Here is a 24,509-nt window from a genome sequence, read left to right on the forward strand (position 1 = left end):
AAGACAGTGTACACTCACACAGATATGACACTGTGTTTCTAGAAAGGAACACTTGGCTAATTTTAAACCTTATCTTTCTGTACTTGGCATACATTGTCATGACTATATATATGTATTTATATACAGAATTTGCATGTACACTTGATAATGCACTCACAGGCCTTTCTTGGTTTCAGTGCACACTGCCCTTTTGAAATCTATATTCAACACATGCCACATTAGAGGAACATTTGATGTGACAAGCAGCTTTGCTATTCTTAAATACTTAGTGCAAACAAAAGCAAAAAATAAAATTAATAAAAGTAAAGTTGAGACTGAAAGTTGTGCCAAAGGAAAGGCCGTGTTTTACAGAAATTAAAAGTTTATTTTGTAGGCTGAGCTTATCATTTTCACCTCACAGTTTTACATTTTACCATCCTAATGTTAGTAAGTGCATGTGAGAATATTCAGCATGTTGAGTTAAAATGCTAATGCTAAAAATCAATGCAGTTGAGGCTAACATATCCTGATATTTAGTCCAAAGTATGGAACAAGCTCAAAAAATACTGGATTCCACACTGATCATGGCATAGGCAGTATAGGTGAATGCTAAGGGCGCCATCATCTGAAGGGGATATCACAAATGTTACTACTATTATTTATAAATATTACATGAGGCAACAACACCATAACTACACATCAAAGCCTAATACATACAGTAATAGGGAGGACTTTTTTTCTCCCCTGCTCGTACACTTTACCTGGTTTCTGGGGGGGATTATCTGACGCCACTGAACCCCGGAACACGCCGTATCATTATCATGTCAAGGCAACAAAAGCTCACTGGTGCCCACTCAACTACCACTACACTACTGAGAGGAGTGGAGAGGAAAAAAATGAAATCAGCAGGAGGAGAGCTAGTTATTGTTACCTCTAAGCAGCCTTTGGTCCCAACGAACAGTGCACAGTTTGCATTGATTTACACTGTGAGGCGTTCAAGCTCTATTCAGTAAAAATGAGTAAAGGGAGAAGGTAAATTACAATGTACTTATGATGTGTTCAATGTAATCTTGTGAAGTGTAGCTTTTGGTGAGAAACGAATAAATACAGCTGTTTGAAGGAGAAATGTGTTGATGTTTTCACAGCAATATAAAACAGATATTATAGAGGGATTTATGATGTAAAAGGTTTAAAAGTTCTTTTGCTTATTTTTTTAAAGGGGTTTTTCATGTGAAAGAACGTCATGTCAAAGGTTGATTCATAAACGTGTATTATTGAATTTGTGCACAATCAAAGGTAGTGTAATGAAGGACTGAATGACTTCAAAACTGTTCATTTATTTTTTCATAGTGCAGATTTCTTTGTTTCCCTGGCATGAAAGAATAAATAACAAAAAACAAAATAAAACACAAATATAAAACATCAGTATCTGCTTTTGCCGATTATCAGCCCAGAAGTTCAATATCCATGCCTCACTTAGTTCAATTAGAAAGTTAATTTGTACATTTTATTATCATTTTACAATGTCATATATAATTTTATTGTTTTAACTGTTGTTGTTTATCATTCTCTGAACAAATTAATTTGGAAATCTCTTTTATTAATTCTTGATATATATGATTGTCATAACACATGTACAACATGTTACTGAAAACGAATTAGCACATATTTTCATCTTTTTGCATTTTGGTAAGAAACGTGCAGTACGTTGACTGGTGAGCTGCAGCAACTGACCTTTTTTGGCCTAAGGCACCTAATCTGCTAGGGCCGCCACTGATTTAGGGCAGCCTATATGCCACTGCATCATGTTTTCTCAAATTTAAGGCACCCTAGAGGGCACTTTATTATGTTTTACCTACCTTGGCGGCATCCGAGAGGGCACTTCGGAAGCTTTTTTTTTTTTGTCAAATATGGGCGCACCAAGAAGGCTAGCCCTTTAGATGCATCTCTTGCTAATTAATTCCAGCTTTATTCGGATTCCATGCCATAGTTGATGGCATCTCAGCATCTCCGAGCTCTTGCAGAGACTGAGGTGATGTCACTGGAGTTAATTTCTCATACTTGAGTTTGGTGACCTCTAGTTCTTGTTCTCATATGTTGAATGCACTAATTACCACAGAGGACATTATACAACTGCCTTTAGAGACTTCCTGTGACTTATACACTGACATTTACATGTACAATTGGTGGAGCGTTTCTTTAATGTACTAAATAGTATGGTGGTCATCTGCTACATAGACAAGTGGATATTTTCAAAATGTTGATCATTGGCACTAAGATCATAGAACTCAGTAGGGTTTCCGGGGGACCTTTATTGTTTTATTTTAGCATTATGGCAGTCCATCCAACAGTCGTCGAGATAAGAAGTTTTATACAGTAAGCAGCAACAGTTTTCAAAATCCTTGTTTGACAACTAACTATAACTGACAAAATCTAGTGAAATAAAAAAAAACACATTTTTCTCTGTTGTGGTATAGAAGTAAAAGTACTCAATTAAAGCACAAGTGCCTCAGAATTGTTCCTATGTAGTCTAAGTAAATGTACTTAGTTAATCTTATAGGTTTAGACAACTCACTCTGGAACACCGGACCTAACTGTTTAGCCAACACATCAACATTACTAGAAAATGAACCCTAATCCTACACATAACATTAACATATGCAGGGCAGAGGTAGCCCTTTTGCCCTGTATAGAGTCTATGTGCAAAGTAGTTCTGCCTGTGTGCTCTGTGTTTGCATTTTACATGTGACTAATATGCCATATTAACAATATATGTGGAAAAGTTTTTTAAAGACAGAAAAATTAAGGTCCTTGGATCCAATATAGACAAGTGCATCTTCTGTCATCTGAAGCTTTTTACTGAGTTTTTGCTGATTTCCAGCATTGGTAAGTGTCAGTGCCCTGGAGGTCATGACTGTACACCATTTCACTCCTACACCCTCTGACTAATCAGTCTCACAAATTAAACAACTTTTTTCACTATCAAATGAACACTATGAATGCAATTTCAAGTGACACATATGTTGCTGTTTAGAAGAACTAAAATACCCCCTTTGGAAAGAAAATATGACTTTGAATGGCCAGATACGGTATGTCAACCTTCACCTCCACTAACTTAGGTCCAGCTCTGAGCTCATGTTGATGTTTTTAAACTATGAGTGCAGTTTTCATTGTCACGTGACCCTAACTGGATTTGCATTGATTTGCTGTTGAAAACATTTGCACATTTTAAGACAGGAAGTAATTTACTTTCATTTGAATTTGTACATTTTAAAAATAACATGTGTGACACGCAGTATTATTGAGATTGGCATCTACTGCATGGGCAGTTTTGTCCCAACGATTCTGAGTCTTACGTAAGTGTACCTAATAGAAGTTGCAACACAGCAGCTGCACAGGAAATATCGATTTTTAGCCTGGTGATTCCATGGACTGTTTATTTTGTTATGACAAAGGTCAAATGTTGAACTATCACTGCATCTACAGCAGAACAGTAATTCCTCGCTCCCTTCAGTACAGCCTTCAATCTATGAGGACCAATTTCTTTTAGAAATTAACAGTCTGAAGAATCTTATGGAATGATGCTTTCAACAAAATCGTTGATACTCTGTCAATCCTGATTTTCTTTCTTCTGTGGCTACTAAAGCATGACTTGAGTTTGGTTAAAGTTAAGCAACTGAAAGCACTTAGTCAGGGAAAGGTAGAGGGAAGATTGTGGTCAAATATTTAAGAGTCAAAGGTCAAATGACACACAAACCCTGGCCTCTGAATTGATTATACATCTGTCCACCAAAGACCTCAGTCTTTCTCTTCCTTACTTTTTGCTGCACCACACAAACATTGCAATACTACAGGTAGCTGCTTGACTTAGGAAAGTTGCCATATGACATCCAGTAAAACAGTCTTTCAAAACTTGATGGTTTGCATGGGGATCAACTAGGCTAATATGCAATGGTTTAGGAATCCTTTGCCAAAGGAAAAGTACTGAAACATGTAAGTAAAGTATCAAAAGTGTATACCAGGGGTGTCAAACACATGGCCTGCTGGATAAAACCAGCCCACCATGTGGTCCAATGTGGTCCAATGTGGCCCACTGGGTAAATTTGGACACCTAATACGGTGAGTAGCCTACTTCATATAAAATGCTGCTTCAGAGGATTTCATTTATTTGTATTTTTAAAACCTTGGAAATCACATCAAGGGAGAAGCCTCGGTGTCAATGGTACTGAGGTACAACAATAAATTCAGACACAGCAAAAAAAAAAAAAAAGTAATAAAAAAATACTTGGCTGGCTATATCAATTTTAAAAGACAAACCCCCTCCCAATAAAAACCATGACCATTCTGATCTATAAGATTAGCAATTAGACCATGGAATTCTCTAAGCTGTATTACAGTTTTTGCCCGTTGCTTGAACACTATAGACACATGCTTAAACCAAAGTAACATAACTTGAAGTTGTTGTTACTATACCTTAAACAAAGTGTAACCATACCTTAAATAAAAGCGCTGCTTTGCACTTTAGTTGCAATTCTGTAACACACTTGCTCCTTTCTGCAACACACTTGCTCCTGCACACTACACACTATTTCATACATAAGACACTTAGTTCAAAAATGAAATCTCAGGGTACCATTAGGAAAACACATCTATTCAAAATACAACACACATTGGTTAATTGAAAATACTTAGACACACACCTGAAAATACTTACTTACTAAACTGAACACCAATCAGCCAGCTACAAAAAGGCCTCAGTGAAGCCATTTTGAGAACTTTGCAAGCATGGAGGCAGGGAGAGCTAGAGGCAGAGGAAGAGGAAGACAGAGAGAGAAAGGAGGATGTGNTACTTACAAAACTGAACACCAATCAGCCAGCTACAAAAAGGCCTCAGTGAAGCCATTTTGAGAACTTTGCAAGCATGGAGGCAGGGAGAGCTAGAGGCAGAGGAAGAGGAAGACAGAGAGAGAGAGGAGGACGTGGTTGAAGAGGCCATGCAAGGACCATTATTTCGAATGACATAAGAGCACCTTTGGTGGACCATGTCATAAACCATGGCCTGACCATGAGGGAAGCTGGGCAGAGAGTCCACCCTAATCTAAGCCGTTTCACAGTTGCATCCATAATAAGGACATTCCGACTGGAAAACAGGTATGTCTTCAGCTCTCTACTCTACTCAGACTGTATCTAGAGTATTTACAGTACTTTACCATATCACATTACCGTATCACATGTACTGTATTGCAGGGTGGCTAATGCTCCTTTTCGAACAAAAGTGGTAGTTTTGTGAAACATACTGTGATAACGTGTTGAGATGTTTCAGTACTGTGTATGGTAAATACAGTAAAGTACAGTTATATACAGTACTGTAAAAAAGAAGCAAACAATAACAGTTTGTGGTTGCATTTTTCTACAGAATGGCTAGAAGACCTACTGGGGGTGGACGCCAACGCCTGTTCAACGCCTGTTCACCCAACAGCAGGAACTTGCCATAGTGAACCTAGTCAGAGCAAACAATGCAATCCGTCTCCACCAGTTACAGCAACAAATACTTGCAGATAGGCAAGTATTCAACAACATAAATCGAGTAAGCATTACCACTATCAGACGCATCTTGATAAAGCACAACATGACCATGAAGCAATTGTACAGGGTCCCATTTGAGAGGACAGGTGTCAGGGTCAAGGAACTTCGACATGAATATGTACAGGTAAGTGTTACAGTCCTTTACATTTACAATACAGAATGGGTGCAGTCCAGTAACAGCTGAATATGTACCACTGGATCAGTACCACATAGATACATTCAGAAAGCTACACAGGTACCTGTGTGGTGGGGTGGGGCGGTTCTGTATGTGTAGTTGTGTGCTTTGAGTAAAGCCATCCACAATATGTATTTTTTGTTACAGNTTTGAGTTCCTACTTTTGACCCTCCTCTTTTGCTGTAGGCTCCTGTTGTTTCTGCCTATTGAGAAGACATGCTGCAGTTACTGTCCCCTTGTTGCTTTTGGTAGCTTTTGAGGGTCTAAGTCTGTAAGTAAAGATTATTTCTGGAGTTTTTGTGACATATAAATGCCTACTGGGATGTAATCCTTACATATGTCTGTTGTTAAGTGTTTGTAGTTTTACAGTTAGGCTGTAGCAATAGATGCTCTGTGTTTTCAGAAAAGCCGCCTATGGACTGGTGTTGAAAATTAGCACGTGTGCTACACACACCTAAGCAAAGGCATCTGGTCTGTCCACTGGGACAGTCTCAATGTATTTGTGATGTCCATATTAAATAAAATAAACCTACCTACCTAACAGCATTGTCCATTAATATCTGTGTTAAATGGCTTACAGGCCTAGTTAGCATCAAAGCTACTTATTTTATTCTTTAGAGATAGCTGTATGCAGAATCTAAGTTTTATGTTCATATATATGTATCTGGCCAGCTTGTAATGCCATGTATGTATGTTTCCACAGTTTTACAAAATGGGAAAATCTTCACTAAAGGCCTCAACTTTACTCTGATTTCCTGAGTCTTTATTGTGAGGATTTTATGTTAGCTATCTGCTAAGCTAACCAGAACAAAGCAAGTGCAGAGTAGTAAAAAGACTTAACGTTCAGTCTGCTATCAGGAGTGAAAGGAGTTATTAACACTGCAGACCAGAAATACAGCTCAGCACAGATTCAAAAATCTAACATGGAGGAACATAAAGAAGAAAAACCTCTGCGAGACACACAAGATGATAAGTCTCAACGCTCATGCCGTTCCCATCGCTCAAACCGATCTAGCAGTGCCTCAACACACAGTTCTGCTGCCACCAGAGCAAGAGCTAAAGCTGAAGCTGCACGAGTCAAGGCTTTATATGCACAAAGAGAAGCAGACATGTTAATTAAGCAGGCACGAATAGAGGCTGAAGAATTGAAGAAAAAAGCAGAGATTGAAGCGGAACAGCAAATGAGGAGAACCGAGCTGGAAGCGGAACAGCAACAAAGGGCAGCTGAGTTAAAAGCCAACCTCCATGCACTGAAGATTCAGGGTGCTGCAGAGGCAGCTATCACAGAGGCTGAAATCCTAGAAGCTGCTTATGAGGACGAAGTTGGAGCACCATCACAGTATAATGTGACAAAACTGGCTCCTTACCCCGCATCCGAACGCACCAGTGAATATGTGCAACAACATTATTGGGACCATGGTCGGCAGCAGGCCCAACTCTTGGAATCACAACCCATCTCTTCACCAAAGCACCAGCAGAAAATGGACAGCGGTGATGCAGATAATCACAGTACCAAGATCCACAGTCAGGATGAAATTAGCGACCACTCGTTCCATGAATTACCAGCACAACACCAGAGCATGGACACGGACTACAGGCAGCAAAGTCAAACGAGCCCTTTGACGTTCCCACAAGAAAAATACATCCCCCTCCTGCCTCCCATCTCACCCTCTGCAGGTATGACACACTTCACACCCTCTAGAGCACCCCTGTTTGATCAGTCAGGCACTTCAGACTTAGCCAAATACCTAATTCGCAAAGAAATGGTTAGCTCTGGTCTATTAAAGTTTGACGACAGACCAGAGAACTACTGGGCCTGGAAAGCTTCTTTCGCAACTCTACTAGTGACCTGAACCTCACCCCCGGGGAGGAGTTAGATTTACTGACCAAATGGCTTGGACCGCGGTCTGCTGAGCAGGCCAAACGCATCCGTGCAGTCCACATCCATGATGCCAACTCAGGACTTCAAATGGTGTGGCAGAGATTAGAGGAACGCTATGGGTCAGCTGAGATGATAGAAAATGCTCTGTTGAAGAAGGTAGAGGAGTTTCCTAAGATCTCAAACAAAGACAATGAAAAACTACAGGAGCTGGGAGACATACTGTTAGAGCTGGAGGCGGCTAGAAAAGATGGATTCTTACCAGGGCTGTCTTACCTCAACACACCGCGTGGGGTCAACCCCATCGCACAGAAGCTCCCCTATAACCTTCTGGAGAAATGGATCTCAGTTGGCTCTAAATATAAAGATGACTACCAGGTTCAATATCCTCCTTTTGGCATATTCGTAAAGTTTGTGCGAGACCAAGCAAAGACACGGAATGATCCCAGCTTTGCTGAACTTACCATGGGTAGCTCAATCAGGTCAGATAAACCTCTGAAACCCATCAAACCATCTGTATTCAACAGAAAGACCGAAGTTTCCTCAGAAGGTGGAAGCAAGCAAAACAACAATGACAGTAAAGTTGAGGATCCAGACAGATTGTGTCCACTACATAACAAGCCCCACCCGTTAAGGAAATGTCGTGGCTTCCGCAGCAAGACCTTAGACGAACGAAAAGCTTACCTAAAAGAGAAACACATTTGTTTTAAGTGTTGCGCCTCAACAGATCACCTTGCTAAGGACTGTGACAAATCTGTGCAGTGCAAAGAGTGCAACAGCACGAGACATCCATCTGCGCTTCACCCAGGGCCAGCATTATTGAAATCAGTAGGCTCTGATGTTAGGGAAGATCAAGGCGGGGAGCAACTAGAGGACGAGACTTCAGAGGTTATGACAAAGTGCACAGATATCTGCGGGGATTCATTTGGTTCACGATCGTGCTCCAAAATATGCTTGGTCAAAGTCTATCCTGCAGGACAAAGACAGAAAGCTATTAAAGCATACGCAGTCCTAGATGAACAGAGTAACAGGTCCCTGGCCAAGACTGAGCTATTCGACCTTTTTGGCATTGAAGCAGGTGCTGCACCATACACCCTTAAAACATGCTCAGGGGTTGTGGAGACATCAGGACGACGTGCCTCATTGTTGAGTCAATAGATGGCAACATGCAGATCCCTTTACCCACACTTATAGAGTGTGACATGATGCCTGACGACCGTTTAGAAATCCCCTCAGCAGAGATAGCACGTCAGTATCCCCACCTCAAGCCAGTGGTGGATAAAATCCCAGCCGTTGATCCCGATGCACCCATTCTCCTTCTCCTCGGCAGAGATATACTATGTGTACATAAAGTACGTCAACAGTATAATGGACCCAACAATGCACCGTATGCTCAACGACTTGATCTCGGCTGGGTCATCGTTGGAGAGGTATGTTTTAGGGGACTCCACAAGCCAAACAGCCTCAATGTCTACAGGACCAATGTGTTACCTAGTGGACGTGCGTCTTTCCTAAGTCCATGTACTAGTGTTGTCCACATCAAGGAGAAGTTTGACAGGTGGACATCATCCTCCAAAACCTCCAAAGAGACCAACCTGCAGGAAGATGACACCAACGACTTTGGAAGCGACATATTTGAGAGGTCAAAAGAGGATGAGAAAACAGCCTTGTCTATTGAAGATCGAGTCTTCCTTGAGATTATGGACAAAAGCGTATACATGAATGAGGCAAACAGCTGGGTAGCTCCCTTACCTTTTCGTTCCCCAAGACGCCGTCTCCCAAATAATAGACAGCAAGCAGCAAAACGTCTCTCGTCTCTGTGTCACACACTGGATAGAAAGCCAAACATGAAAAAACAATACATTGATTTCATGCAGAAGATTTTTGAGTCAGGCCAGGCAGAGTTGGCACCACCATTGAAGGAGAATCAAGAGTGCTGGTATCTGCCAACATTTGGCGTCTATCACCCCCAGAAGCCAGACCAAATACGGGTGGTGTTTGATTCCAGTGCCAAGCATGAAGGGATCTCCCTAAACGACATCCTCTTGAAGGGACCAGACCTGAATAATACTCTTCTCGGAGTCCTTATTCGCTTCCGCAGAGAGCCCATTGCAGTCACAGCAGATGTGCAACAGATGTTTTACTGTTTCACAGTCTGTGAAGACCACCGTGACTTCCTAAGGTTCCTGTGGTTCGAAGATAACGACTTCACAAAAACTGTGACCGAGTACCGAATGACAGTACATGTATTCGGAAACAGCCCCTCACCAGCTGTCGCTATTTATGGCTTGAGACGGGCAGCGCAAGAAGGGCAGAGAGAATATGGTAAAGATGCTGAACAGTTCGTCAAGAGGAACTTTTATGTGGCTGATGGACTCGCCTCATTTTCCACGGCGGATGAAGCCATCGACATTCTGAAAAGAACAAGGGAGATGTTAGCTGAGTCAAGCATCATGCTGCATAAGATAGCATCAAACAGCAGCACTGTAATGGACGCTTTTCCACCTCAAGATCGTGCCAAAGATCTTAAGGAGCTGGATCTGTCATCCGATCCCCTACCACTCCAACGCAGTCTAGGCCTCAGATGGGACCTGCAAACAGACAGCCTCTCCTTCCGTGTCTCTGAAAAAGAAAAGCCGTTCACGAGAAGAGGCATCCTCTCAATGGTCAACAGTCTCTATGATCCCTTGGGGTTTGTGTCACCGATTACGATTCAGGGTAAGGCACTTGTGAGAGATATCTCCACAGAAGAGTACGACTGGGACACACCACTACCAGAAGACAAAGTAATCCAATGGAATGTCTGGAAAGATTCCCTCATGGAACTTGAGCAGCTCCAGATTCCAAGGACCTATGTTCCTGGTTCTCTGCTTGCCACAGTATACAGAGAAATTTGTGTCTTCTCGGATGCATCAACTACGGCTATTGCTGCTGTAGCTTACCTCAGGGCAGTATATGCAGAAGGACACAGCCATGTCGGGTTCATCATGGGGAAGTCCAAGCTGGCTCCACGTCCTGCACACACTGTCCCTCGTTTGGAGCTATGTGCCGCCGTCTTGGCAGTAGAGATTGCAGACCTGATAATGGATGAGACTGATGTGGAGATTCATGCCGTCAAGTTCTACACCGACAGTAAGATCATACTGGGCTACATTCATAATGAGTCCAGGAACTTCTATGTCTATGTGGCAAACAGAGTCACAAGGATAAGAAAGTCTTCTCACCCAAGTCAATGGCATTATGTTAGCACAAGCCATAATCCGGCAGATCATGGATCCAGGTCTGTCCCAGCTGCTCTACTAAAAGACACAAACTGGTTTTCAGGCCCAGTTTTTCTGACAAAACCTGAGATTGACGGGTTTCCTCAGCCAGAGGCGTTTGATCTCCTACATCCAGAGACTGATGTAGAAGTTCGCCCGCAAGTTTCAACCTATGCTACGAAAACTACAAGTGGACTTCTTGGCTCCTATCGGTTTGAAAGATTCTCCAGCTGGAAATTGCTTTCCCATGCAACAGCCAGGCTCATCCAAAAAGCCAGAGCCTTCTCTAGAAGTTCTCTAGAAGACCATAACCAAAGAAAGGATGAACTCCCTCAAGCAAGGCTCATAATTATGAAAAGCGTACAACAAGACGTTTTCAAAGAGGAAATAAAAAACCTCACCAAGGGTGAAGAAGTCCCAAGATGCAGTCCACTTAAGAGTTTGGATCCAATCCTTGATAACGATGGTTTGTTGAGAGTCGGAGGCCGAACATCATCAGTAGATATGTCCTGGGATGAAAAGCATCCAATCATCCTTCCTAAGAACCATCATGTCTCTACGCTGTTGCTAAGACACTACCACGAACAAGTTGTGCACCAAGGTCGACATTTTACTGAGGGTGCAGTTCGGGCAGCTGGACTGTGGATAACAGGAAGTAAGGGATTAGTGTCGAGTGTCATACACAAATGTGTGACCTGCAAAAGACTCAGAGGGAAGTTAGAAGAGCAAAAAATGTCTGACTTGCCTGTGGATAGACTTACCATGGATCCACCGTTCACTCATGTTGGACTTGACGTCTTTGGGCCTTGGACCATCAGATCTCGCAAGACTCGAGGTGGCCACGTGGAAAATAAACGGTGGGCAGTCATGTTCACCTGTCTGAGTACACGAGCAGTGCATATCGAGGTCATAGAGACAATGTCGACCTCCAGTTTCATCAACGCTTTGAGGAGGTTCACCGCTATCAGGGGGCCTGTGAGACTGCTGCGTTCCGATAGGGGAACAAACTTCATAGGTGCTTGCAAAGAACTGCAGATAAACTCAGAAGATCGGGAGTTGAAAGCACATCTGCAAAACAAAGGTTGCACCTGGACATTCAATCCACCACACTCCTCTCACATGGGGGGTGTGTGGGAGAGGATGATCGGCGTTGCACGCCGGATTTTGGATGCCATGTTGCTGACAGAAAATTGTCGCCTCTCTCATGAAGTGCTTGTCACACTCATGGCTGAAGTCATGGCAATCATGAATGCGCGACCTCTAGTTCCAGTGTCCTCTGATCCTGAGATGCCAGCTGTTTTCACACCTGCAATGTTGCTCACTCAGAAGATGGACTCAGTATCTGCTCCTCTGGGGAACATGGACCTCAAGGATCTCTATAACAAACAATGGAGGCAAGTTCAAAGCCTAGCTGAAACTTTCTGGAGACGCTGGAAGCAAGAGTATTTGGCAACCATCCAGCCCCGCAAGAAGTGGAATTCAGAAAAGCCGAACCTACAGATTGGAGATGTGGTACTCCTAAAAGACTCTCAAGTACAGAGGAATGAGTGGCCCACGGGTGTGATTGAGGAAACCATTCCCAGCCGTGATGGCAGGATTCGGAAAGTTAATGTAAAGATCATCAAACAAGGCACTCCTAAAGTGTATTCAAGACCTGTGTCAGAAGTCGTACTGCTCCTCCGCAAAGAGACATAGTGGTATTACAAAATACCAGGCGGGGAGTGTTCTGCCCCACATGTGGTGCTTTGGAGCCCCCTAGTGGTACAAATGTTTATTGTATTTGAGTTCCTACTTTTGACCCTCCTCTTTTGCTGTAGGCTCCTGTTGTTTCTGCCTATTGAGAAGACATGCTGCAGTTACTGTCCCCTTGTTGCTTTTGGTAGCTTTTGAGGGTCTAAGTCTGTAAGTAAAGATTATTTCTGGAGTTTTTGTGACATATAAATGCCTACTGGGATGTAATCCTTACGTATGTCTGTTGTTAAGTGTTTGTAGTTTTACAGTTAGGCTGTAGCAATAGATGCTAAGTGCTAACAGCATTGTCCATTAATATCTGTGTTAAATGGCTTACAGGCCTAGTTAGCATCAAAGCTACTTATTTTATTCTTTAGAGATAGCTGTATGCAGAATCTAAGTTTTATGTTCATATATATGTATCTGGCCAGCTTGTAATGCCATGTATGTATGTTTCCACAGTTTTACAAAATGGGAAAATCTTCACTAAAGGCCTCAACTTTACTCTGGTTTCCTGAGTCTTTATTGTGAGGATTTTATGTTAGCTATCTGCTAAGCTAACCAGAACAAAGCAAGTGCAGAATACCCTTACTTGCCATTTCTAAATCCTATAGAGGAATTCTTTTCCGCTTGGAGATGCCGCGTATATGACCGCCAACCACATGCCCGTATGCCTCTTCTGCAGGCAATGGAACAGGCCTGCGGAGACATTGAGGTAAGGTCATCCAGGGATGGATTCGGCACACAAGGGGATATTTTCCCCGATGCTTAGCGAGAGAAGACATTGCTTATGATGTTGATGAGATCCTGTTGCCAGACCCCAACAGACGGCAGGATCCATAAGCCCACTTGCGCACAGTTGTGTTTTTCTGTGTTTACAGTAGTGTATTGTTTGTTGTACTGTAAAATACACTACTGTAATGTAATGATTTTGAATTGAGTATTTCATTTTTTGGTTGTTGTGAAAACGTGCCTTCTGTGGAACTGAATAAAAACAGTGAAAACGAAAGACTACAGTGTTTTATATAAAGTAGACTAGTGTGTTGCTGCTGATCTGAAAGTGTATTCATATGATGCAAGTGGGTATCATTTTGTCATCAGAGTGACATTTTGACAAAGGATTGTTAGGTTTTGATAGCAGAGTTTCAGTTTGACATAGATGTGAATGGTTTATTTGCCAGTGTTGTGTCTTATTTGCTTGTGTGTAGAGGTTTGACACAATGAGCCAAGTTTTGCAAAACGTGTTCAAGCAACGGGCAAAAACTGTAATGGGTCAGCTTATAGATTTGTTAGCATATTCCGAGTATGTTGGGCTTATTGTCTTTGCACAGTTTAAGACCAGTTTCAAATTGTGGAAGTGTTTTTGAAGGAGGTAAAATAATAGCTGTAGATTTATAGTGGCAGCATGAACAAAATCTGCGTAGGAGTAAAGGACCGTGTCATCTGTGTAAAGATGGAAGTTAAAATTGTACAATGCAGAGGTATATTGTTCAATAAATGGTGAATAAGACTGGTCCAAGTAAAGAACCCTGGGGAATTCATTTGTAATGGGGAAAGAAGAGGACCAGAAAATACCTACCTTGACCTACTGCAGCCTAAATCCCACTCACCCACCACCCTGAACAAAATATTCTACCCCCCCCCCCCCCCCCAACTCTGGTAAGCCAACTGGTTCCTGTGTAGCCACAGAGTATTCGCATGTAACCGCCGTAGATGCTCCACAGCTGACATGCGTCTCCTTTAAGTAGGTACTAAACATCAAAGTTACCCAGCTGCTGAGATATGGTGTACACCACAGGGACTGTGATTGCTCAGCTGCTGGGCTGCTTGTTTTTCCTCCATACAAGTTTCCAATGGAAGTGGTGATTCTAATAAAAAAATTTAAATCTTAAAATTTTAACATTTCCCTTATATTCCTATGTCAATGGAAATTCTGAGGTCACTACAGCTACATAGCTTTCTGGCTTACTGTGATATAATCAAGTTGTAAATGTCCCAGAGGCATCAGTGCATTTAATGATGACAGTGATGACCTGATACTGCTTTGGTCAGCTGGTAACATAGATGTAGAATAAGCAGTGTGTTTGAATGGACTTCTGAATACTCAATGTGATTACTTAAGATTACTCTTTAACTTTTAGATAATAGCCACTGTTACCACATCCTATAAATGCTGCTCTCCTGAACAAGGATTCAGAGCCAAGAGTGGATCAAGTCACTTTACAGCCCACTGACTATCTCTATTGAGTCCAGAGAAGAGAGTAGCACTACAGGGCCGATTATCTCCCAACTGATAAGCTCCATTGTGCAAGTCCTCACAGTAGCTGATTGGTTGGAAGATTGATCAACTGATGCAGCATTCCTAGATATGACCATGAGTTTTAGGAGGGGGTGGGGGTCAATGGTTATGTTTACCAGAGATGATGAGGGGGGCAGTGATTTTTTTTGAGAAAGTGGGTGTACTTACAGTAAACAGCAGCAGGATATAAAAGATCATGCTGTTCCCTCTCTGGGCATCTCCCCCACCAGTCTGTGTGCGTGTGTGTGTTTGAGAGACACAGACAGAGACGTTCCAGGCCTTAACCATGAAGTACGGTGTGCTGTTATCGCTGTTGTTGGCGTTGGGGTGCATGCACATCAATGGTGCACCGGTGGAGCAGGAAGGCATGGAGCAGGGTTCGTGTGAAGATGCATCTGCAAAGGGAGCTGCAGAGCTTGCTCTCAAAAAGATCAACGAGGACCGGCACGAGGGCTACGTCTTCGCCCTGCACCGCCTGTCGGATGTCCACATGAAGCAACATGTGAGTAAAAGTGAAGAATTGATGGTAGAAGTTGAAAGAAAGTTTGATCAGGCCACTTATGTTTTCCAGTTGGGAATACAAGCTGTATCTACTTTACAGTTCTTTGCTGGGAAAAGGACATGTTGACATCCTGTCTGATGTGATGTTTGTTACTAAATATATTGTATGTCTACAATTAAGCTATCAAGTAAAAGATGATTATAACAAATAGGCGTGAAGGCCAAAATTGTTCACATAAAAGGGGGATTTTTCCTTAAACACTGTTCAAACATGGGCTAAGTGATTGTTCATATTGTAATTAGCAATATATAAGAATCAGGCAAGGATATTTCATATGATTTGAAGAAAATCCTAAAAGTGATGTTTAAGAGGCAAATTATAAATCAGGATTTAGTCTGCTGGAGCTCACCTGGCAGGTCTTCCCTTAATCTGATTACCTCTAGTCCTCAAAAAAAGACACGGATGATGAGAATGTGTGAATTTTGCTTTTGAAATTCATTATGAATTATTAAGACTGTAATAACTATTCACGTTAAACATTTGGGCCAAATATTAATGAAGTGTCCCCAGAGATTTTGGGCGGCCAGAGGGGGCCGCTGTAAATTTTTGGTTGGCACACCTGAACCAAAAGCCATAACTGAATTTCAGCAATTCTATTATGATGTTTAAGTATATAAAGTAATTGAAAACTACACTGATGAGAGTTAGCAGACCAAGTATATAATTCCTTATTTTACAGTCACTGCTTATCTGATGTGCATAGACTAATGCTTGTACGGTCAACATTTTGAGTTCAACAAAAATCCTGATTTAATGTGTTATGTAACTGTATATACATGTCTTAGGTGATTCATTGTTCTATAAAAAATATACAGCTTTAATTAAAGGAGTACATTGATTGTAAGGCTCAAAACAATTACTAGGAAAAAAACAGCTCAAGTTTAAAAACACCAAACAGAAGCCTCTAATAATTTTTATATATTTTCACAAGGGAGGGCAGGGATTGTATCAAGGTAACTGTGCCCCCCACTGGCCACCCCTTGGTGGCGCCACTGCTGCTATGTAGCAGAAGACAGGTCTATTTTGATGTGTTAAAGATGTCGTGATACCAAGAATTACTGGATGGGGAACAGTTGTCATGGAAATGCCAGAATCTGAGAGTTTAAACATTTTTACAGGGCTTTTTTTATTTTCATCATATATATATTTCATCAGTCATTTGAACCATCACACACGATGCATTCTCTGACCGAGTGGAAGATTAGTAGCCTACCATTTGGGTGCTCTGATATTGTGTTCTGTATGCCTGTGTGTGTGTGTGTGTGTCACAGGAAGAGAACAGCATGGTTTTCTACCTGACTATGGATGTTGTGGAGACTAACTGCAGTGTTCTCAGCAAGAAGGAGTGGAAGGACTGTGAAGTTCGTCCCACCACTGACACACCGGTTAGAAAACACGTACACACACACACACACACACACACACACACACACACACACACACACACTGTATACTGTTGCAGCCCCACTTTTTTAAAATACAAACCTATGTCTTAAGTCCATTTCTTTTTATTCTTTACAGTCTTTCCAGTTCTATGTAATTTCAGTTGCTTGCCTGATGTAAATCACATCCTACTGCATTAATTTAACAAGAGTTATAATTGTTCCTTCTTCCTTCATAAAGAGTTGTCCCTAAATTGGCAGAAGAAGAAGACATAATACATGTTCACTTTTAATAATACATTAAATATCAAGTCTTTTGTTGTGCAGCACACTAAAATATGTGCTTATTATTGTATTGGTCTTTGCAGGTATATGGACAGTGCAAAGCTGCCATCTTTATCAGTAGGGTGCACAGAGTGGTGCGTCTCTACAAATATGACTGTGCTGTCAGACCAGGTAAAAAAAAAAAAAAAAAGCTGAAATAAGTTATCTGAAAAAGACATCTAGACCCACATTCACTGAGTATATATTTGAAAATGAACATCTGAAAATTCTGCCAATCTTATGAAACAGTTCCATATCTCTTCAGCTCAGTTGGACTCTTAAGTATATATGCCAGATGTTTCTTGCTATTTTAATAAAAGAAAACTTCTAAGATGCAAAGCTTGGTGAAATGAAACTGAGGTTTTGTTCAGTGCAACACAAGCTTGTGATTTGTGTTTTTTGTCTTTGCTCAGTTCCTGCAGCTCGGATAAATAGCCAGTGTGCTGACTGTCCAACTCTTATCGCCACTGACAACGATAATGTCCAGAAGGCTGTGTCTCTCACACTGGAGAAGTTCAACAGTGAGAGCGGGTTATTGCATCGTTTTGCTCTGCTCAAAGTCAACCGTGCTACTGCCGGGGTATGTATTCCACACGTAAAAAATAGTTTGCTCCTGTGACCAACTTGGATTTGTATCAATTACCTATTCAGAAATTGGCGCCATTTCACCATAGAATTTGCAGTAAAATTTTATGGAAGCCCATTTCTGTCAATGTAATGAGAAAAATCCTGTAAGTTATTATAATGAGAACCTTTCTCAAATTAATCACTTAGTATTATTTTTAATTTTTTGAGATATTAAATCGAGAAAGTTTCTCATTATAATGACTTGCAAGATTTTTTTCCATCACATTAGCAGAAATGGGCTTCCATAAAACTATCCAGAAAAAACACTTCTGCAGAAACATCTACCTCATTGTGGTTAATATAAAGGCGCATTATGTAATAAACAGTAATATCTTTGCCAAAATATGACTAAATACACTGCTTCCTTCTCATCCCTCATGACCCATATCCCTTTAAACTCCCATATATGTATATATATCCGATATATGTAATCAGTGGTTTGTACTCAGACCTTCTGCTCTTCCATCAGTCAGAAGTTCTCTCGCTCACCCACTGGCTGTTTAACCAACTACTACTTAACTCCTAACCAAAGATCCCATGTTGTTGTCTGTCTGTGGGTGTGGGTGTGTGTGCATCCAGATGGCCCTGTCGATGTATTACAATGTAGAGTACACCATCCAGGAGACCACCTGCGGACAAAGCAAAACTGATCAGTGCCCTCTCATGGAGTGCGAGTTTGCTGTGAGTCGTGAGAAAATTTTTATCTTGCTCAAATGGACTGTTAATTTCAACTTTCAGTATTTGTTTTGTGTTGAAAAGAGACTGCTCTAGGCTAATTCTATTTGGCTTTAATTCTCCCAGAAGTTTTAAGAGAAATAAGATAATTTTGGTTTTTATTCTGGCTTTCCAGGTTTAAGTGTAATACATAAGAAGACTATTTGAGTTTTTAATGCCAAAGGATCGTCCTTTTTCTGCTCACTGCTCTGGACCATGAGCAGGTCAATTGTAGCAAAGGATTACAGATGAAACTGAGATTGTTACCAATAAATTCTAGTAAAGCCACAGGCATAACCATCTCTCTGCTCTCTCCTCTCTTACTTGTTTTTTTCTTTCTTGTTTTTCTCTCCACAGCACAAGGGCTTCTGTAAGGGATCCCTCTTCTACACTCCCACTGGTGAAGCTGACCCCAGTGTAGAGTGTGAGATCTATGAGCCTGAGGTAAGACTCGCTAAGCCATAAAGAAAAAACACAGTGTCATTAATTAATTTAGTAATTCTTTTTTCTCCATTTTTTGAATGTCCTTTACTAGTTAAAGAAAAAAGCACACACAAATTATTCTTTTCTTTAAATGTAGAGGAATTCAGTACAGATTTATCACAACCTGGGTCTGGGCAATTATTTCTATATATATGTATTTCTATTATACCATTGTAGTCACCAAAGTAATTGGGAGCATGTTGACATTGCTGCAATGCTTAAAAGGTCCAGTGTGTAGAATTTAGGGTGACATATAGGCAAAAATGAAATATAATCTAAACATGTTTTTTCTTTAGTGAATAATCACCTGAAAATAAGAATTGTCGGTTTTTTGTTACATTAGAATGAGCCATTTATATTTACGTAAGGAGTAGATCCTCTTCTACACAGTCTGCCATGTTGCACCACCATGTTTCTACAGTAGCCCAGAACATACAAATGAAACACTGGCTCTAGATAGGGCCATTGGTGCTTTCCTTTTTTTCATTTCAGCCTCTGTAGTTAGCAGGCCATCTGCGATGAGCCGAACAGCACTGGGAAAAACGCTGATTTGTAGTTGTGCATTTGTTGAGCCAGCAGCCCATCTATAGCAAGCCAAACAGCCTAGTAGAAACACTAATTTGTAACATGCAGCTGCTTTTTTCAGTGTTTTTACTAGTTTTAATCACCTGAAGCCTGTACCACAAAGCCATTTCAACTAACCCAGGATATCTTGTCGCTATCTGCCTTGACTAACCCTAACATTGGCCAGAGTGTGTGTTAACCCAGAGTTAACCCTGAAGTTACCTCGCCAACGCCAAATCCTGCTTTATAGTACAGGCCTCTGGTCTGTTTGTTTGGAAGAGGAAGAGACCTCTGCAGATAATCTGACTCCGTTAAAAACCTCCTGAACAATGACCACTGAAGAAATTCTAACCAGGAGCTCATGCTTGGCACATGGGAGAAGTTTCAGCTGGTTGCAATTTGCAATCCTTACCACTAGATGCCTCTAAATCCCACACACTGCTCCTTTAAAGGACTGATCTCTGCAGTTTTAGTAATTATGATATTATCGCATAGAAAAAATGGACAAACCTACTTAAATAAGATCCAAGCTGAGATAAAGTGAAATTCTCCTTCACAGCTTGCCCCAAAAGACTTAAAGACAGCTCTGCATTCTTCTAATGTAGTTAACAGTATGTCTTTATGGTTTATGGTGAATGTAGTAGGAGTTGCACGCATCTAAATCTAAATATCTAAATATCTTGATGTGTTCTTCAGGCCGCTGAGAGAGAGAAGACACAGCACCTGCTGGGCAGAGAGACTGACCACAGCCACACAGACACACAAGCACACAGCCATGACCACGACAAGGCACACTCTGTAGATGATGCACACACACACGACCACGTACACGACCACACCAAGAGCCACACTCATCACGACAAAATCCAGCAGCACGCTAACGACAGCGACCACCACCACACACACGACCACGATGCGGGCAGCAGCCACACGCACGCTCACGCCCACTCCCACGACCATGGGCATGACCATGATCACGTGCACACTCATCACGCCAAGGCACACAACCACAGTGACGACTCACCCAACCAGCACCACGACTACAAGCATGCTGATGACGTGCACACCCACGAGCACGACCACGAGCTCGCCCTGGACCACGACCACAAGCACGCTCACCTGCACGACCACGAGCACCACCACCATCACCACGAGCATGAGCACGAGACCACAGCCCACGACAACCCAGAGGGCATGGTGAGAATGCTTCCTTCCATGGATAAGCCCACGACCCTGCCTTCCTTCCCTGATGTTCCTGCTGGTGGCCCTGAGGTTGGAGTCACTCTGCCCCTCAAGCCTGACCCCGAGATCCCCGGACAGATGGAACCCACCATCGAGGCCTTCCCCACCACAGTCTCAGCCCAGTGCCCCCCTGCAGCTGCAGGAACCACCCTGGTGGAGCAACTCTTTGCTGAGGACCCCATGTTCAAGCCAGCTGCATAAAGTAGCCCTTACGCAGCAACTGAATGGATTTAAAAAAAAATTTAAAAAAATTTAAAAATAAAAAGTCACACAAAGACACAGAAGTAAGTAAAGAATATAACATTTAATACATTTGCTTCAGACACATTGCTAGACAATATAACATGCCTAAACTGCTTCTCTGAGCCATCCTTGGGCAACATTGTATTTTAATATAAGAACATAACATGTAACCTTTCCTGTCTCTGCTTACCTCAAACATCTAACAGAAGCAAAGTGCATAAAAAACAAAAACACAATGATCCAAACATATTTTGATGGGAAATTGGTCATAAATAACAACATAAAAAACACTAAACTAGTAATTTACTTTATAACAATCCTCAGAGAGACAACACTGTACTCCATTCACATGGAGGAATCATCTTTAAAAGCAAAGATCTTAGTCACTGTATAGTCAAGCCAGCAAACATGAAAGTTTTTATGTTTGTATGATATCTGTGTTTGACTGCACAAAATAATAAAAGATACCACACAAACTCGCTGTGTTTTTTGTGCTGATCAAGACTAAGACAATCCAATGTTGTGTTGATTTTAATGCACATTTCCCCAACCCTCCTGTTTCCTGTCTCTGATCTCACTACTGTCACTGTTGCTAAAAATGCTGTGAAAATAATTTTTTTTTAAAAAGCTTGTGTTTGGGTGACCAGCAGGAGATGGATTTTCTTAACTATACATTATTATTATGTTATTTTTGTTCTATTAATTCCCAGACAGTAACTGGTGTACAACAATATAAATTGCAACAAAATATCTATTGTAACAACCTTTTTCTTGATGATATCCATGTGTACCCTCTGTACATCATGTGATAATATATTTAAAACAGTTTGCTTTATGAATTATTTTCAGAAAGATTCAGAGCATAAAGAAATGTTTGTATTGCTGCCGGTCAGAGCTTAGCCTTTTCTAAATAGCACTTTACATACTGGCTGTTTACCATACACTGTATAAACATAATGGACGTAGCTACCATGACATCACTCATTGCTTTGTGGACTCACATTTTGAAACCTCAAGGTTGGCATTTTGGCCATTGCTGTCTTGGATTTTGGGACCAGAAGTGACCAAATCTGGAAGAATTGGGTGGATCTTTGGAGGAGCAATAGGTAGATCTGATTCACTGACTGTGGTGAAGACCTGTCACTGAAGCAGCCACACCCTCAGTAATGTATGAATGAATGAATGAATGAATGAATGCCTTTATTGTCATTGCATCTGAAATACAACGAAATTGAATGGCTACTCCATTAACCCTTAGATGCATGACCTACCAATACCTACACTCTTCCATAAGTGGGGTCAAAAATGACCCCAATTAGAATCAATGCGATAAACAATACTGATAAGCAATTTCTTTCATTTGGGTTAAAGATGATGATTTGTATTATATTTTGGTCAACAAAAGAATGACTTCATGTTTGACATATTCATTTATCACTTTTTATTAACATTTTGACAACTAATGACATCATTGAATAATCAATAATAGTATAGGCTACCTAACGGGTTAGATTTTACAGTTTTTCTCAATTGCTAAAACACAATTTCTGAAACCTTGCTCCATTTTCTGAAAACATTAAACACAAAACCTCAGCTTCAAGCACTATTTACAAAACCTCTGACTCCTCGTGCAAAATGAAACTTTCGCCTCAAAACAGATTTACCTGTGCTCAAAACCAAACACTGCTCTCAAATCATAAACAAAGCGATCAAAATGATATACACTATCAAGCAGTCAGTAAACAATACACCAAAAAATAGAAAACACGTTGTTCAAAACATATAGTTCTCAGGGAGAAGTACATTTTTAATCTCAAAACAAATTTCATATTTTTCTGTCATTGTCTTTTGATGAATGAAAACATGTTCTATCATAGTAGCTCAAAATTGATCAGAAATTATACTCTGCTTTGCTCTTGCTCCCGAGTGAATATAGCTGTCCTTCCACCTGCATGTGGCAGCCTTGCAATTCTACAAAAAGTAGATGTGCAGTTACAAAAAATATTCATGCAGTACAATACATACAGTGATGAACTTTACAAATGTCTATTGAAACAGCTGCATATAGTGTAGTACAGTAAATTTGCAATTACAAAAATACAGTAGTATACTGTACCTGTTCTCTTCTCTGAATGTCCTTACTATGGTGGACACAGAAAATCAGCTCAAATTGGGTTGCACTCTAAGTCCTGCTTCCCTCATTGTCAGTCCATGGACAAGAACATGGTCAATGACTGTTGCTCGAATTTCATCAGATATTTCCACTCTTCATCTTCCTCTTTGTCCACCTCTTCCTCTTTCTTGCCCTCCTCCTCCTCTTACTCCTCGTCGCCCACCTCGCATACGCACTCGTCCTCGTCCTCTCACATTGTTTCTTCCATCCATTCTTAGACTTTCTCCGTCCCACCTTCAACAACCTGTTTGCTCTCTGAACTGGCTTATATTGGTTGTGTCACATGATTTGAAACATGTGAAATCAATTTTCAGTGGTTGTGTTTAATCAATGACATGTGTTCTCTATTTGTATTTGATTGTTGCCACTTGTGTTTACCAGTATGGATGACATGTGCATTAGAGTGCAGAATGTGTTTTGAGAATGAAAATGTGTTTAGAGTTCTGCTGAAAAGTCTAAGTGAGATCTGCAAATTGTGTTTTACCATGTGAAATGGTTTAAGGTATTGACAACAGACTGCACAATTAGCTAAATGAGTTCAGGCAACTGCGAACTTTGTTCAGCCAATGGGTTTTAGTGTTTTAGCAATTGAGAAACTGTATTACAAGGAAGCTATAAATATCATAGTAAATCTGCTTATCTCTACACAACAAATGCAGTAATGTTAGCTAGCTTACTAGCTACACACACACACACACACACACACACACACACACACACACTTACTAATGACATCATTGAAGGCTGCTTATTTCTACACAACAAATGCAATAATGTTAGCGAGCTAACATTAACATTACATAGTAGTTAGCTAACTAGTACCTACATTAGTGTAGTTACATTACATTAGTGTAGTACCTACATTAATGTAGTTAGCTAACACTAGCTAACTTAGTTAGCTAGTGTTAGCTAACTACAAAGTAGGCTAATTATCACACAAAAGTCATGGATGTGGAAAATAAGTTCCTATTTTACAACGTCATATGTATTCCAAGATATAAAACGAATATAATACCCAGATAGCACACATACATCTGGCCGACGTCGGCCTGAGGACTACACGTCGGCCCTGAATTTATAACGTCTGACAAGCATCGGCCGCATGGGCGGATATCTTTAAATTTAATACTCTTTTGTCCCAGCTCATCAAACATCTCTGTTACGTCGGCTTTAGGTCGGCCCAGTGCCGTAGAATGTCTGCCCACATACGGAAGTCGCCACAGAGGCGGAATTTCATCTCCGCGGTGTTTGTTTGGAACTGAGCTCGCAGGACACAGCATCTCATC

The 24,509-nt window shown here is 41.1% G+C and overlaps 1 protein-coding gene and 1 long non-coding RNA gene across 2 annotated transcripts; one reads left to right on the plus strand and one right to left on the minus strand.

Annotated features, from left to right (window-relative positions):
• The first annotated feature begins 15,041 nt into the window (after positions 1-15,041).
• On the plus strand, positions 15,042-21,526 carry fetub (fetuin B). The gene is made up of 7 exons (XM_050054231.1): positions 15,042-15,411; positions 16,743-16,856; positions 17,222-17,309; positions 17,591-17,757; positions 18,384-18,485; positions 18,876-18,962; positions 20,262-21,526. Exons 1-7 carry the CDS (start codon positions 15,196-15,198, stop codon positions 21,006-21,008), a joined length of 1,521 nt encoding a protein of 506 aa, XP_049910188.1. The 5' UTR covers positions 15,042-15,195; the 3' UTR covers positions 21,009-21,526.
• On the minus strand, positions 21,383-24,503 carry LOC126396298 (uncharacterized). Its single transcript, XR_007570558.1, has 2 exons — positions 23,167-24,503; positions 21,383-23,021 (listed from the first exon to the last, which is right to left on the minus strand). It is a non-coding gene; the product is annotated as an uncharacterized LOC126396298 (long non-coding RNA).
• Positions 24,504-24,509: the final 6 nt, after the last annotated feature.

Source organism: Epinephelus moara, chromosome 10 (genome assembly GCF_006386435.1).
Source record: "Epinephelus moara isolate mb chromosome 10, YSFRI_EMoa_1.0, whole genome shotgun sequence".
NCBI lineage: Eukaryota > Metazoa > Chordata > Actinopteri > Perciformes > Serranidae > Epinephelus > Epinephelus moara.